Source organism: Gymnoscopelus braueri, assembly GCF_963280865.1.
Source record: "Gymnoscopelus braueri genome assembly, chromosome: 22".
Taxonomy (NCBI): Eukaryota; Metazoa; Chordata; class Actinopteri; order Myctophiformes; family Myctophidae; genus Gymnoscopelus; species Gymnoscopelus braueri.
In genome coordinates, this window is record NC_137624.1 from 9531924 (window position 1) to 9544484 (window position 12561).

Here is a 12561-nt window from a genome sequence, read left to right on the forward strand (position 1 = left end):
GGAACAAAAAATTTTTGACATGGAGGTCCACGGCCAAATACATATCATTTTGGGTGGTCCATGACATGCAAAAGTTTGAGAACCACTGATATAGCAACATAGGTTGTTTCTAAAAGACATTTTTGTAGAAGGCCTCAGGTCTTAAGTGGTTAATTGGCATGCATTGTCATCATGCTCATATTATGTCAGTGTGGCTGAGTCACTTTTGAAGTATGTTATATTCGGGGGGTTTCCTGTCTAGATAGTATGTGGGCGCCGTGCAGGCTAGGGGGAGAGGAGGAAGAGCTCGTTGAGCAAGGCGGCTTCCTGCAGGGCGTCGTGCCAGCGCTCCATTAACTGTTTACAAGAGTTCCTCCTCCTCTTTGCCCCGTGGAAGACCACCACCACCAACCCCCCCCCCCCCCCCCACCCACACACACACACACACACACACATGGAAGTGGTAGAAAGTACATTTACTCAAGAACTGTACGTAACCACTTGACCCTTTCAATCCGGGAACGCATCTCTGTCATTTTAGATCTCTTTGGCTATTCAAAAATAGCAGATCTACAAGCTCATAGCGCGGCTGCGCTATGAGCTTGTAGATCTGCTATTTTTTAAAAATCTTGAACATTTTTGCAAATCTTTGAATATATATTTTTTAAAGCGAACATTTGTCAAATATTTTTGTTCCAGGGACCTCCCCAGAAGCAAAGATTTGAGTTACAAATGTTCGCTTTAAAATATATATTCAAAGATTTGCACACATTTTCACGATTTTTCAAAAATAGCAGATCTACAAGCTCATAGCGCGGCACTTTTCGCTCCACGTTAAATATCTGCGCGACGAAGCATTGCGAGCTTGTAGATCGGCTAATTTCAGCGAGAGTTCCCCCCCCCCACAATACGGACGGATGCTGGGGTTTAAGTGGTTAAGTGAAGAAAAAAAAATGTGGGTACTTCTTCCATGCATGGCATGGAGGGCAGGCCTATTTTAGTCTCTTTTTGGTTTTAATTCCCCCCTCCTCCTCCCCCTCCCTTCAACCACCAGCGCTCACAATCAGTGCAGGGTGAGAGTACAATGGCCGTCAAACCCGGCAGCCTGTGAGTCAGTCAGTCAGGAGGAGAAAGTGGCTTTCAATGAACAGAAACAATAGGAAGTCATTACAGCCGCAGCTGTGGCTCTTTATAGGGTGTTCTGTCTTTCTCTCTCTCTCTCTCTCTCCCTCTGTCTGTCTGTGATAGCGCGGCACTCGGTGCTATGAGCTTGTAGATCTGCTATTTTCGAATAGCCCAAAGCAGCTTTGAATAGCCCATCACACCTGTGATGCTTTTGGGGCGATGTGAGATATTGACGGTACAAAATATATATCCGCATTCAAAATCATTCAAAAGATTAAACATACTAGTGAATTGCATTCATTTCAAGTGAGTGGGAAGAGGGTTTTATACTTCGTCTGTAAACGTCGGCGTTGAGCGCTGAAAATAGCCGATATACGAGCTCACAGTTCATCACGTTGTTGAGCTTGTAGCTCTGCTATTTATGCAATTTTTTTCTGGTGCTTGACACCACCATGAGACAGAATATAAATTAAGCGTAATTGAACCGTGCAGTAGGGGTCCAATCGTCCAAATGACAGTTGAGAGTTGCCCCCCCAGGCTCCTAGGAAACACCCCTGTCTGTCTCAATGACGTTAATCTCTCCTGCGACAGCGTGACTTGTTCTGCCTCTGCAGATGAATGCATCATTGCAATATTAATATTTGCCCTCCGTACCAGTCTTAACCCAATAGAATGACACCCCAAATAACCATGGCTAATATAGAAAGGACTGTGATTAATGAATGAGATGGGAGGCAGAGCCATATAATGTGCCATCTAATACTATATTACTACTTATAATAGTAATAATAGTGATTGTTTTTATTTTAAATATCACATCCCCCAAAAGCACTCACTCACACCAGGAGCATCATAAGAGACGTTAGTTCTATGAACAAGACGTTGTTCTATCAACAGAAATGCTTCATGAAATCAATGTTGGTTTAAGAGATTGGCTGGAAAAAGTCCTTGTAAACGTACTGATGAAGAGAGAGAGAAAATGTGTAGAAAATCGTATAGTGAGCGATGATTTTCCCTTTGTTAAAATACGTTTTAAATAGCTCTATATTCCCATAGTAATCATACAGTGTTTATTCTGTAACAGGGGTCTCCCCCATCTCGTCAGCTCCTTGGTAAACAGAAAATAAGTTAGAAATAGAACCTGGCAAGCAATTGCTTATTATCCTTTATTATAAAGCTATTAAAGGGCGATGTTTTCAGTGACAGGCAGGATGCTGGGCTGTATGAGTGTGTCAGAGTTGCTGTCCCTGGCACAAAATATTTTAAAATGGACAAGTACATATTAATGCCATAACATTTTTTAAGAACCACTGGTTTAGACAACATTAGACGACTAGAAACAAGCCCAAAAGAATCACAACTACCAATGTTTACAAGCAACTTTACCGAAAAAGAAGCCCAAAACCGCTTTTAATTAGCAGACATGGCAACACTGTACGCTGTCTAGATCTCGCCCTGGTTCTCTCTCCGTCTCTTCCTCTGTCCCTCTCTTCCCTGACGTGACTCACGGCGAAAACCTAGGAGCTCGTCGTGACCTACAAGGCTCACAGCTCATCGCATCGTCGTGGCTGCACTTGAGTAAATGTACTTAGTTAATTTCCACCGCTGCGCGCCAACCGAGTATAAATGGGGCTCGATGCCCCCTTGCCCTGCTGTGGTCAGCTGGGAACCGTTGCCCGGGAGACCAGGGGCTGGCTGCTGGCAGCCAATGACAGAACGGTATAGGCTGGGGTAGGGGCGGTCGAGGGGAGCGCTCGCTCGTGCGTCTCGTCACTGTGACCACAGCATGGGCCATGTCCTGCACGGTGAGTAGGACACGGTTAGCACGGAGGCTACTGCAGCTCTTTCACTCCCGTGCCTCAGCTTGCCTCAATGGGATCCCATGAAGAACGTAGATATTTATGTTCCAGTACATTTTCCTGTGTAAAACCCATTAAAGACCCGAGGCCGATTCTACAAATGCCTTCAAATAAATCAGTAGTTCTTTCAACATTCATCAATTCAAATGTTTTTATATAGTAGCAAAAATAGCAGATGTACAAGCTTGTAAGCTTGTAGATCTGCTATTTTTGAATAGCCTACTACGCTAAAATCTAAAATGACACAGATGCTTTCCCGGTTTTAATGGGATAACGGTAGAATGCTCCATTGAGTTGTTCTTTCTTGCTAATCGGTTGTCAAATCAACCCCGCCCAAAATAGGGACCATGGACTGAGCCGAGTAATTCACTCACAATATTAAGTCATTTTAACTTTTTGGTCTGTTATTGTTTGTGGTGTTTATGGATGTGTGTCTCTAATGCGGCGCAGTAGAGACCGTCGTATCACTCCCCAAGGAAAACTTGCTAAACGCTGGAGCTAAATGCTAGTATAGCCCGAGATCAAATCAAAGTGGCCAGTGCCATAGAGAGTGTGGTTTACAGGATGGTAGGTGACGTGCAGTGAATGGAATGTATCATTAGTGAATACCAGGACACCACCAGCACAGCATTATACTCAGCTAGCACACTCCCAATGGTTTACAGCAGCGGTTTTCACAAACCTTTTAGCTCGAGACCCAAAAGAGAAATTTGATGTCTCCCCGGGACCCAAACTAGTGAAAATGAGCTGTGTGTATGTATGAGTGTTGTGAGCTTGTAGATCGGCTATTTTCACTAGAGCTTTGTTTATAACTTTTTTTTGAGGGGGGGGATTTTTTTTTGTATTCCCTCGCGACTCGTAAAAATTGGTCCGCGACCCACATATGGGTCCCGACCCACCGTTTGGGAAACAGTGGCTTACAGCACCGTTCAGTACCGAGGTTTTACTCAAACGTAATCCCCCGGCATCAAGTTGGAACTAGTCTTAGATTACAAGTGTTAAGAGTGGAGTTTATTATTATTCCACCATGAGAGGCGATGGGATGGGGGGGGGGGGGGGAGGGGGTACGTTTGTTTTAACTGCCTGTGGGTCGGCCATTAAAGAAATTACAGCGTGCCCGCTTTTCAAAGCTGCCATGTCTTGCCTCGCGGTCCTCCTGTCTGCTTCATTGTTTTGGCTATGATGGACTATATCCTGCTAAACTGTTAGATTCTTATTAATGATTTGGGAAACTGAACACACACACACACACACACACACACACAAAACAATGGCTCTATATTTTTAGAAGCGCTCGTGGCGGGGCTGTGAGGATGGCAATGTAGGTCTTGTCTGTGCGTCCTTTTTTGACAATTTGTGACAAATTTCTCCTCTAATCATCCTATGCACGTAATGGGGCAGCCAGGTTGAATGTGGTTGAGATAATCGCCAGCGAACACGCGAATGCAGATCGGGGCAGAAACCTCTTATCTCCATAATCTTCTAACTTTTTGTGTTTTTTCGTAAATCAACGCCCTACTTGATCATACTACAGCGTCACACATCGCGCGCTACGTTTCGAGCTTGTCTGAGCTTGCAGATCGGCTATTTTCAAATAGCCTAGGTATAGAATAGGGCTAAAGTGGTTAATGTATGTTTTATAATGTAATCATTTATATCTGCAAAGTAACTAGTAACTACAAGTTTTCAAATACTTGTAGTGGAGTAAAAGTATTATATTTGCCCCTGAGATGTAGTGGAGTAGAAGTGAAAGTACAGAAAATGTGAAATACTCCAATAAAGTAAAAAATCACAGTAGGCTGTAGGCTACTTGGGCTGTAGGCTACTTGAGTAAATGTACTTAGTTACTTTATACCACTGCTTTTAACACATACTGTCTCTCTCTCTCTGTTGCGTCAGATTCTCCAGACTCTGGACCTGCATCCAGTGACACTGGAGGAACGACCTACTCTGCCCCTGTGGGGCTTTCAGGTAAACACACCTTCCACTTCCTGTTCATCAAGGACTAGGTTTTATTCTCTCTTTCTTCAGTCTCATCCCCCTTCCTTCCATCTCTCCTTCTGCTGCTTCCTCCTGCTGCTGCTCTCTCTCTCTTTCTTTCTCCTCTGTCAAGCCGCCACCCCCCCCCCCCCCCCCCCTTTTGGTGAGAGGACAGTGGCCAGTGGCCAGTGGCCATTACCCCCCCCGCCCCCCCCCCCCCAAAACACATTTTTTGACCGAATGCTCCTCTCTTCTCTGTCTCGTTCTTCTGCCGCGCGATGCCGTAATGGAAAACAAGCGCGCCCGACGGAAGTTTGGCACAGGCTGCTGCTGCAGTGTGTGTGTGTGTGTGTGTGTGTGTGTGTGTGTGTGTGTGTGTGTGTGTGTGTGTGTGTGTGTGTGTGTGTGTGTGTGTGTGTGTGTGTGTGTGTGTGTGTGTGTGTGTGTGTGTGTGTGTGGTCAGGAGAAACTAAGCCGTGGTTGGGAAGCTACTCTCAGAATGTAAAATATTACAGTTTTGACTACTACTCAATATTACTGTGCGTTACTTCTGTGTTACTTTCGCAAAACACCCCCAAATGAATTGCCACAAGGACAAATAATAATATAATAAGGAGGTAATATGAAATGGAAGAGGGTGGTATGGAATATGAACCAAAGCGACAATAATGCTATCGGTTCAAATGCTATTTTAGCAGCTTAAAGGTCTTGATGAAACACATATATAATGCGTCACTTATGCGTTACTCCCCCAACATTTGAAGTATGTCAGAGAATGTTATGCTTTAAATTTAGACTACATTGTGTGGACGGTGTCACGCGTGACGATGTTTGCTCGTCACTGGAGTTTAACGTCACTCAAGTGCTCTCTCCGTCCATGAGGACTAGAAACTCTCATTTCTGTTTGAATTCCTCTCCCTGGGAACGAGGTCTCTCTGCCTTTTTTCACTTCTCCATGTCCAGATTTCCCATAATTCCCTCTGGTAGCACTGCCTGCTTTACCCAGCGCCCTGTGTCTGCTCCGAGTCTGCACACCACAGAGTAAGATGGTGTTTACGAGAGAGAGAGAGAGAGAGAGAGAGAGAGAGAGAGAGAGAGAGAGAGGGGGGTGGGGAGAGGAAAAGAGACCTCAAAAGTATTGACCTCAAAATATACTTGCAGTACTAAAATAAAAGTAGTAATTTTTGAATAGCATTATAGCCAGGGCTAAAAGTGGTTAATGTACGCTTTGAAATCTAAATCTGCAAAGTATTTAAAAAAAGGTACAATATTTGCCTCTGAGATGTTGTGGAGTAGAAGTATAAAGTATAGAAAAAAGGAAATACTCAATTGAAGTGAAACTACCTCAAAATTGTACTTTAGAACAATCTTGAGTAAATGTGCTTAGTTACTTTACACCATGCACTGAGAGAGAGAGACAGAGACAGAGAGAGAGAGAGCGAGAGAGAGAGCTCCAGGCTGGTGTGTTTCTGTGTGTTTTGCTGCAGCTCAGATGGTTCTCATTACAAGGACTTTAAAGCCTGTTTTATGTCAGTTGGTGTTCACTGACCATTTTCCCCCTCCTTTGTTTAGCAGTGGGGGTGGGGTGGGGGCGTGTGTGTGTGTGTGTGTGTGTGTGTGTGTGTGTGTGTGTGTGTGTGTGTGTGTGTGTGTGTGTGTGTGTGTGTGTGTGTGTGTGTGTGTGTGTGTGTGTGTGTGTGTGTGTGTGTGTGTGTGTGTGTGTGTGTGTGTGTGTGTGTGTGTGTGTGTGCGCGCGCACACGCGTGTGTGTGTGTGTGTGTTCTTAGATGGGGCAGAGATTGGAGTGGTGCTAGATGAACCAGATAGAGCAAATGAACACACAGTTATTGCTCTCCTCTCCCCTCCTCCCCTCTCCTCTCCTCTTGTCACCCCCTGTGTTTTTCTGTGTGTGTTTTTCTGTGTGTGTGTGTGTGTGTGTGTGTGTGTGTGTGTTTGTGTGTGCGTAATGAATGTATAATGAATGTAGCCTGGAGAGCCAGTGGTAGCGGCACATTCATAAATGTCTGGCTTGCCTTCACCTCCCCCCACACACCAGAACCTCCCAGTTCCCTCTTCTGGTGGGACGTCCTTACGTCCCCCCCTGTACACATGTACACATTCAGACCCAGTTAAATGAACACTCAGGATTTTGTGGTGTATATCGACCTCTTATCTCCATACTTTAACTTTTTGTGTCCCCCCCCCCACGTAAATTACTGCCATATACGTGATCGTACTAGTCACACAAAAGTATCAAAAGTAGCAGCTATACAAGCTTTTGAGCTACTTTTGCTATTTTGGGGAATTTGAATCCCGAAAAGTAACGGTTTTGGACATAATGAGGTTTCCACCCGACAGAAGACGATATTAAGTAAAGACACATTTGTATTTTTTGTTACACGCAGTGAAAACTGTGAAACCCAAGACCTGGGGGTCTTATAAAGTGAGTCCTGCTCCTCCTCCTTCTCGCTGGCGTCTCCCCTCCTTCTCTGAAGAAAAGAAAAACATGTTTGGGGAGAAAAAACTAGGACCAACAACGACACGGGTTGGTTCTCCTCCCAGAGGTCCGTTGACCTTTTAATACACCCATTCATCTTTTCATGTTCTCCTCTCCGGACTGCATTTACAGGGAAACAGGAAAAGAAGGAGGGGAGGAGGAGGTTGGTTAAGAAGGAAGGAGGGTTGAGCCTAATTTATGCCTCATCGCGCCGCTCCGTGTTGTCCTTCGGGCCTTAAATATCGTGTTATTATTTCCGGTGGCCGACACACACACAGTCGTGCGGCTAAATATGAACGAGGCTTCGCCGAGGTGCACGACACGAGCAAGAGAGGCTTTTCACCGTAGGGAGACTCTCGCTCTCTCGCCACTCTCGGAGAACCGAGGTTACGCTATAGTATCCCAAAGATTCCACATATTAAGACACACAAGTGACAGAGGTTGAGAGAGAGAGAGAGGGTGTTCACGTATCTATTTGTAACTCTCAGAGTCAAATGAACAGCATGGACTTTAGCTGTGCAACCTTTTGTAGGTGAATAGAAGAGACCCTTCTACTTTCTCTCAATGTTTAATTCGATTACAAAGGGGCTTTATATGGCATGAGACGTTTACATTGCCACAGCAAAAGTGGAACAAAGTGTACAATTAAAAGGGAATGAAGAAATGTGCAAACAGAGCCGTGTTACATTGCAACTTAGAGAAAACTATCTTTCAAAACCATAATCATTGTGCATTTGCTGTCAGAAATGTCTCTCTTTTCTACTCTCTCTCTCTCTCTGTGTCTTCTACTCTGTCTCTCTCTCTCTCTCCCTCCTGGAAAGCGAGAGGCTAGTAGTTATTCGGGCCATCAGGAGTTAAGAGCTAGCTGTGACAGCAGCGACAAGCGCAAATGCAAACTAGGCTGCCTGCCAGGCTAGCGGCTCCAAAGCCCTCTCTCTCTCTCTCTCTCTCTCTCTCTCTCTCGCTGGCTTCGGCTCACGTCATCATGAGCCTGGAGCACACAGAGCTCTGCTGCAGCGAGCGCCGCCGGGGCTGAGCACAGGAAAAGCAGAGGGATGTTTGGTGGCCGCCGGCCAAAGGGGAGGGGGGGCAGGGGGGGCTGTTGGGTACTGGTGGGGAGGGAGGTTCTTGACTTGGCTGGAGCCGGGCTTTAGGGCCTACTTTGGGGGGGGGGGGGGGGTGGACCTCACCCAGGAAAAGGAACAGTGCTTGGAATCTTATTTCTTCTGGCAGGTCGTTCATAGGATTCATAGAACCGTGGTTACGTTCGTAACGTTTTGTTGTATAACTATAGGAAGTGGAAATGTCGGGGCAATGGACGTTACCAGTGGTGTAAAGTAACTAAGTACATTTACTCAAGTACTGTACTTAAAAGTACAATTTTGAGGTGCTTTTACTTTACTGGAGCATTTCCAATTGTCTATACTTTTACTACTTCTCCACTACATCTCAGAGGCAACTATTGTACTTTTACTCCACTACAATTATTTAAAAACTTTAGTTACTAGTTACTTTGCAGATATAAATTATGACATTATAAAACACACATTAACCACTTCAGCCCTAGGCTTCTACAGTACAGAGTACTTCTACATTGCAGTATTGATACTTTTACTTAAGTAAAACATTTGATTACTTTTTCCACCACTGTAAGTTAGTAGAGTGCTGTTCTTTCAGCGCTATAGCAAGGGGCTAGCTGACGCTATAGCGCTGGTGGGCTGTAGTAAATAGATAATATCTAGCTTTTCTTGGCTTGGTTGCACGTCGCGTCTCGATCTATTTCCTGTGCGAGACACCAGCGAGACACTGGCACATAAATCAGGCATAATGGCACCAGTATTAACCTTTAACTGTCAAGTGTGTGAGCGCAAAGGTTCGCATTAACTAAGGTCTAAGCCTAGGGGTCAGTGCATGTGTCAGGGACTAGAATCACTTAGATGACTAGTCGCGCAGAAACCTTGCATGTCCAAAAAACGGTACTTTTCAGGGAAATGGAAAAAGGAACCTGTGTTCCAAATGAATCCAATGTAGTTATTATTCATGTCATGAGCTCTTATTAATATTTTTCATTGGTTAAATATTTATATAAAAACCCACAGACGTAACCACTTTCAATCTGGCTTCCCTATTTTGGGAATGTTAGTGTCGCTGAATATTTCCAAAGATTTAAAGAAATGTTTTTTTGTTTTTGTTTTTTACCGTAAAAATACATGTCACATGGTGGAGTGTTGTGAGCTTGTTTGTTGTGTGTGTGTGTGTGTGTGTGTGTGTGTGTGTGTGTGTACTACTGTAGTGTGCGTGCATGTGCATGTGCATGTGCGTGTGTGTGTCTGTCGGTGGCATGTCTACTGGTGCCATCAGGGAGTGACCCTGAAGTGCCTGTATGTAAGAAGATCACACACACACACACACACACACACACACACACACACACACACACACACACACACACACACACACACACACACACACACACACACACACACACACACACACACACACACACACACACACACACACAAACAGGCGAGCAGATAGAATGACCCAGTGCGAGCCCTGGCATATGGCCGACTGTCACACAAGCGTTTCCTCTCGTCGCAGGTTAAATTTAGGTGGAGGTGTATTCTTATCCTGCTTGCCAGTCAGACAGACAGACAGACAGACAGTCACCTAGCTAGACAGACAGACAGTCAATCAGTCAGGCAGTTAACTTAGTGCTTCAAAAAACTTTCCTCGTGTCAAGCACCCTGAAGCACCGTGTATTTGGCAGCGGACACCAGTGGTGGAAAAAGTAGAAAAATGTTGTACTTAAGTAAAAGTATCAATACTGCAATGTAGAAATACTCCATTACAAGTAAAAGTCCGGAATTCCAAAATTTACTTGAGTAAAAGTACAAAAGTATTGGTATCAAAATGTACTTAAAGTACCAAAAGTAAAAGTGCTAAAATGTTTGAAAATAGCAGATCTACAAGCTCCCAACACTTTGAGAACCATTTGAGTTAATGACTCATCCAAGGAGTCAGTGGGATGTATAACCAGCAGCCGTGCTATTCAACCTTTTCATCCGGGGGGGGGGGTGTGTGACTTTAAGACTTTAAGTTTATCTTTAACTTCCTCTTGCCTTGTCACCTTGACTCATTCAATCCTACCGTACTCTGTTATTTGATCACGAGGGGACCCAAAAGAAATGTCACCGACTGCAATTTAATGAAGCTCAACCTCAATCAAAGGGCTTGTAGATCGGCCATTTTTGCACGACTTTGTTGTACTTATGAGTAATAATGAGTATAAAATGGGTCTCAAGTGGTTAATCACACAAATACACTTTTGGGCGATTATTTTGAAAAATCTATTAGATTTTTTTCATGCTTTCTTCATTCTTTGAAAATATAAAAGAAATTATCCAGAAAAATGCACATCTCAGTTATTAAGTTAATGGAAAAGGTCATTGAAAGAATAATCGCAAAGAAGATAATTGATATACATAGTCGCAGCCCTACTTTTATGCAAATTTAAAGCACCGGTTGTCAATGTGAGGCCTTGGGACCACCATGGGTCCCCCTTCCACAGTGTAGAGTGGGGTCCCAGAGATTACAAAGTGGCGGTCCTTGAAATTCAAACGTTTTTGAGAACCAGTGGCCTAAAGGAACCAACCTAGTAGAAACCCCATAGCGGGAACTTGGAAACAGAGTCTCCCTCAGTCTTTCTCAAGCATTCCTGCCTTGTTTGGGTTAGCGGGGAGAGGAAAAGGCTGCATAGGATATGACCTCATGTCTTTGAGGAAAAGGCGAGCGGACAGGCAGGCAGCAGAGAGGCCTCCTTACAACGGAAAACAAACACTAGCAGAGAGACGCCGAACGCCACACGGCAAGGTCCGGAGCGCCCAATGAACTCCCGAGCGTCTAACAAAATAAAGGACTCCAAACGAGCCGTACGCGGCCATTTTAACTCTGAGCGTTAAATTAAACACGCCGGATCTTACAGTGTTCCAAAGAGCAAGCTACATAAAACAACAACACCAAGAATCACAAAACAAAGAAATGCAAAGTCATTGCACTTCTAGAATATCTCCAGTGTAAATCGAATAGTCCCATTTTTATCTATTCTGTTGGTTTGTTCTCTCAAACGACAATGCCACTGCATGGTTCACAGGCGTCTGCTGTTTTCTGCTGTAATTGGCTGTAAATAAATCGTAAATAAATACCGTTTATACACATTTTATAGCGTATGAACTCTAGGAGTGTCCATTTGGTTCCATTTGTACACTCTCAGAGTTATGGGGGGGTCTGTTGGCCTATAAAGCATACCAAACCGAGGGTCCTAGAGATGAAAATGGCAGGAGTTGTCTCTCCTCCTAGAGAAGGAGAAGTAAGATGGCTGCTTTGGGTGGAGTGGAGTGGAGGGAGAGAGAGAGAGAGAGAGAGAGAGAGAGAGAGAGAAGGGCTGGCAGTTCTGTTCTGTTCTCTGTAATTTGGAGGCCTGTGCGTTCAGCCAATGAGCAGAGCCGAGCCGTGCAGGGCCGCTCTGCTCTGCGCCGCGCGGGGCCAAAGAGCTCTCATTACTCCCCCACTTCCTTTCCCCGCGCTGCGGCCAAGCCGCCTCTTGGCAAGGGAGTTAATTTTGGTTTTTTGGCCGTTCCTCTGTTCCCCACCCTGTGTCATTATGCTGCACAAATCAGAAAAACAGCTCGGAGAGAGAGAGAGAAAAACAGAAGAGACAGGAGAGGGTTCAGGGTACAAAACAAAAAGAGTGCCTATAAGCTACGACGGTTAAACAGTGGTTCTCAAACGTTTTCGTGTCAAGGACCCCATTACCATGTATTTTGCGGCGGACAGCCATCTGAAAAATATTTTGTGTCAGGGACCCCCGTGCAAGATTTGTGTTGTTTGCTTGTAGTTAAGCTGTTTTCAATGTATATATGGTGTATATATATGGTTTAAATGGTTAAACTCATTTAAATGATAATATATGAACTAATGCTGCTGGGGACCCCTTGGAACCCCTGGGCGTGCGTGCGCTTTAGTAACCATATGTTTGCCATGAACTGCACACACTATGAGCTGAGTCATTATTAATAATAACACATTTTCATCCCAGTAGCGCCACAACAAAGACGTTAC

General features: G+C 44.6%; 1 protein-coding gene across 1 annotated transcript in view; it reads left to right on the top strand.

Annotated features, from left to right (window-relative positions):
• smad7 (SMAD family member 7) overlaps positions 1 to 12561 on the top strand; it is a 28324-nt gene that overhangs the window by 6062 nt on the left and 9701 nt on the right. The window contains 1 exon segment of the mRNA XM_080419717.1: positions 4863 to 4934. Coding sequence (XP_080275843.1) covers positions 4863 to 4934 — 72 coding nt within the window.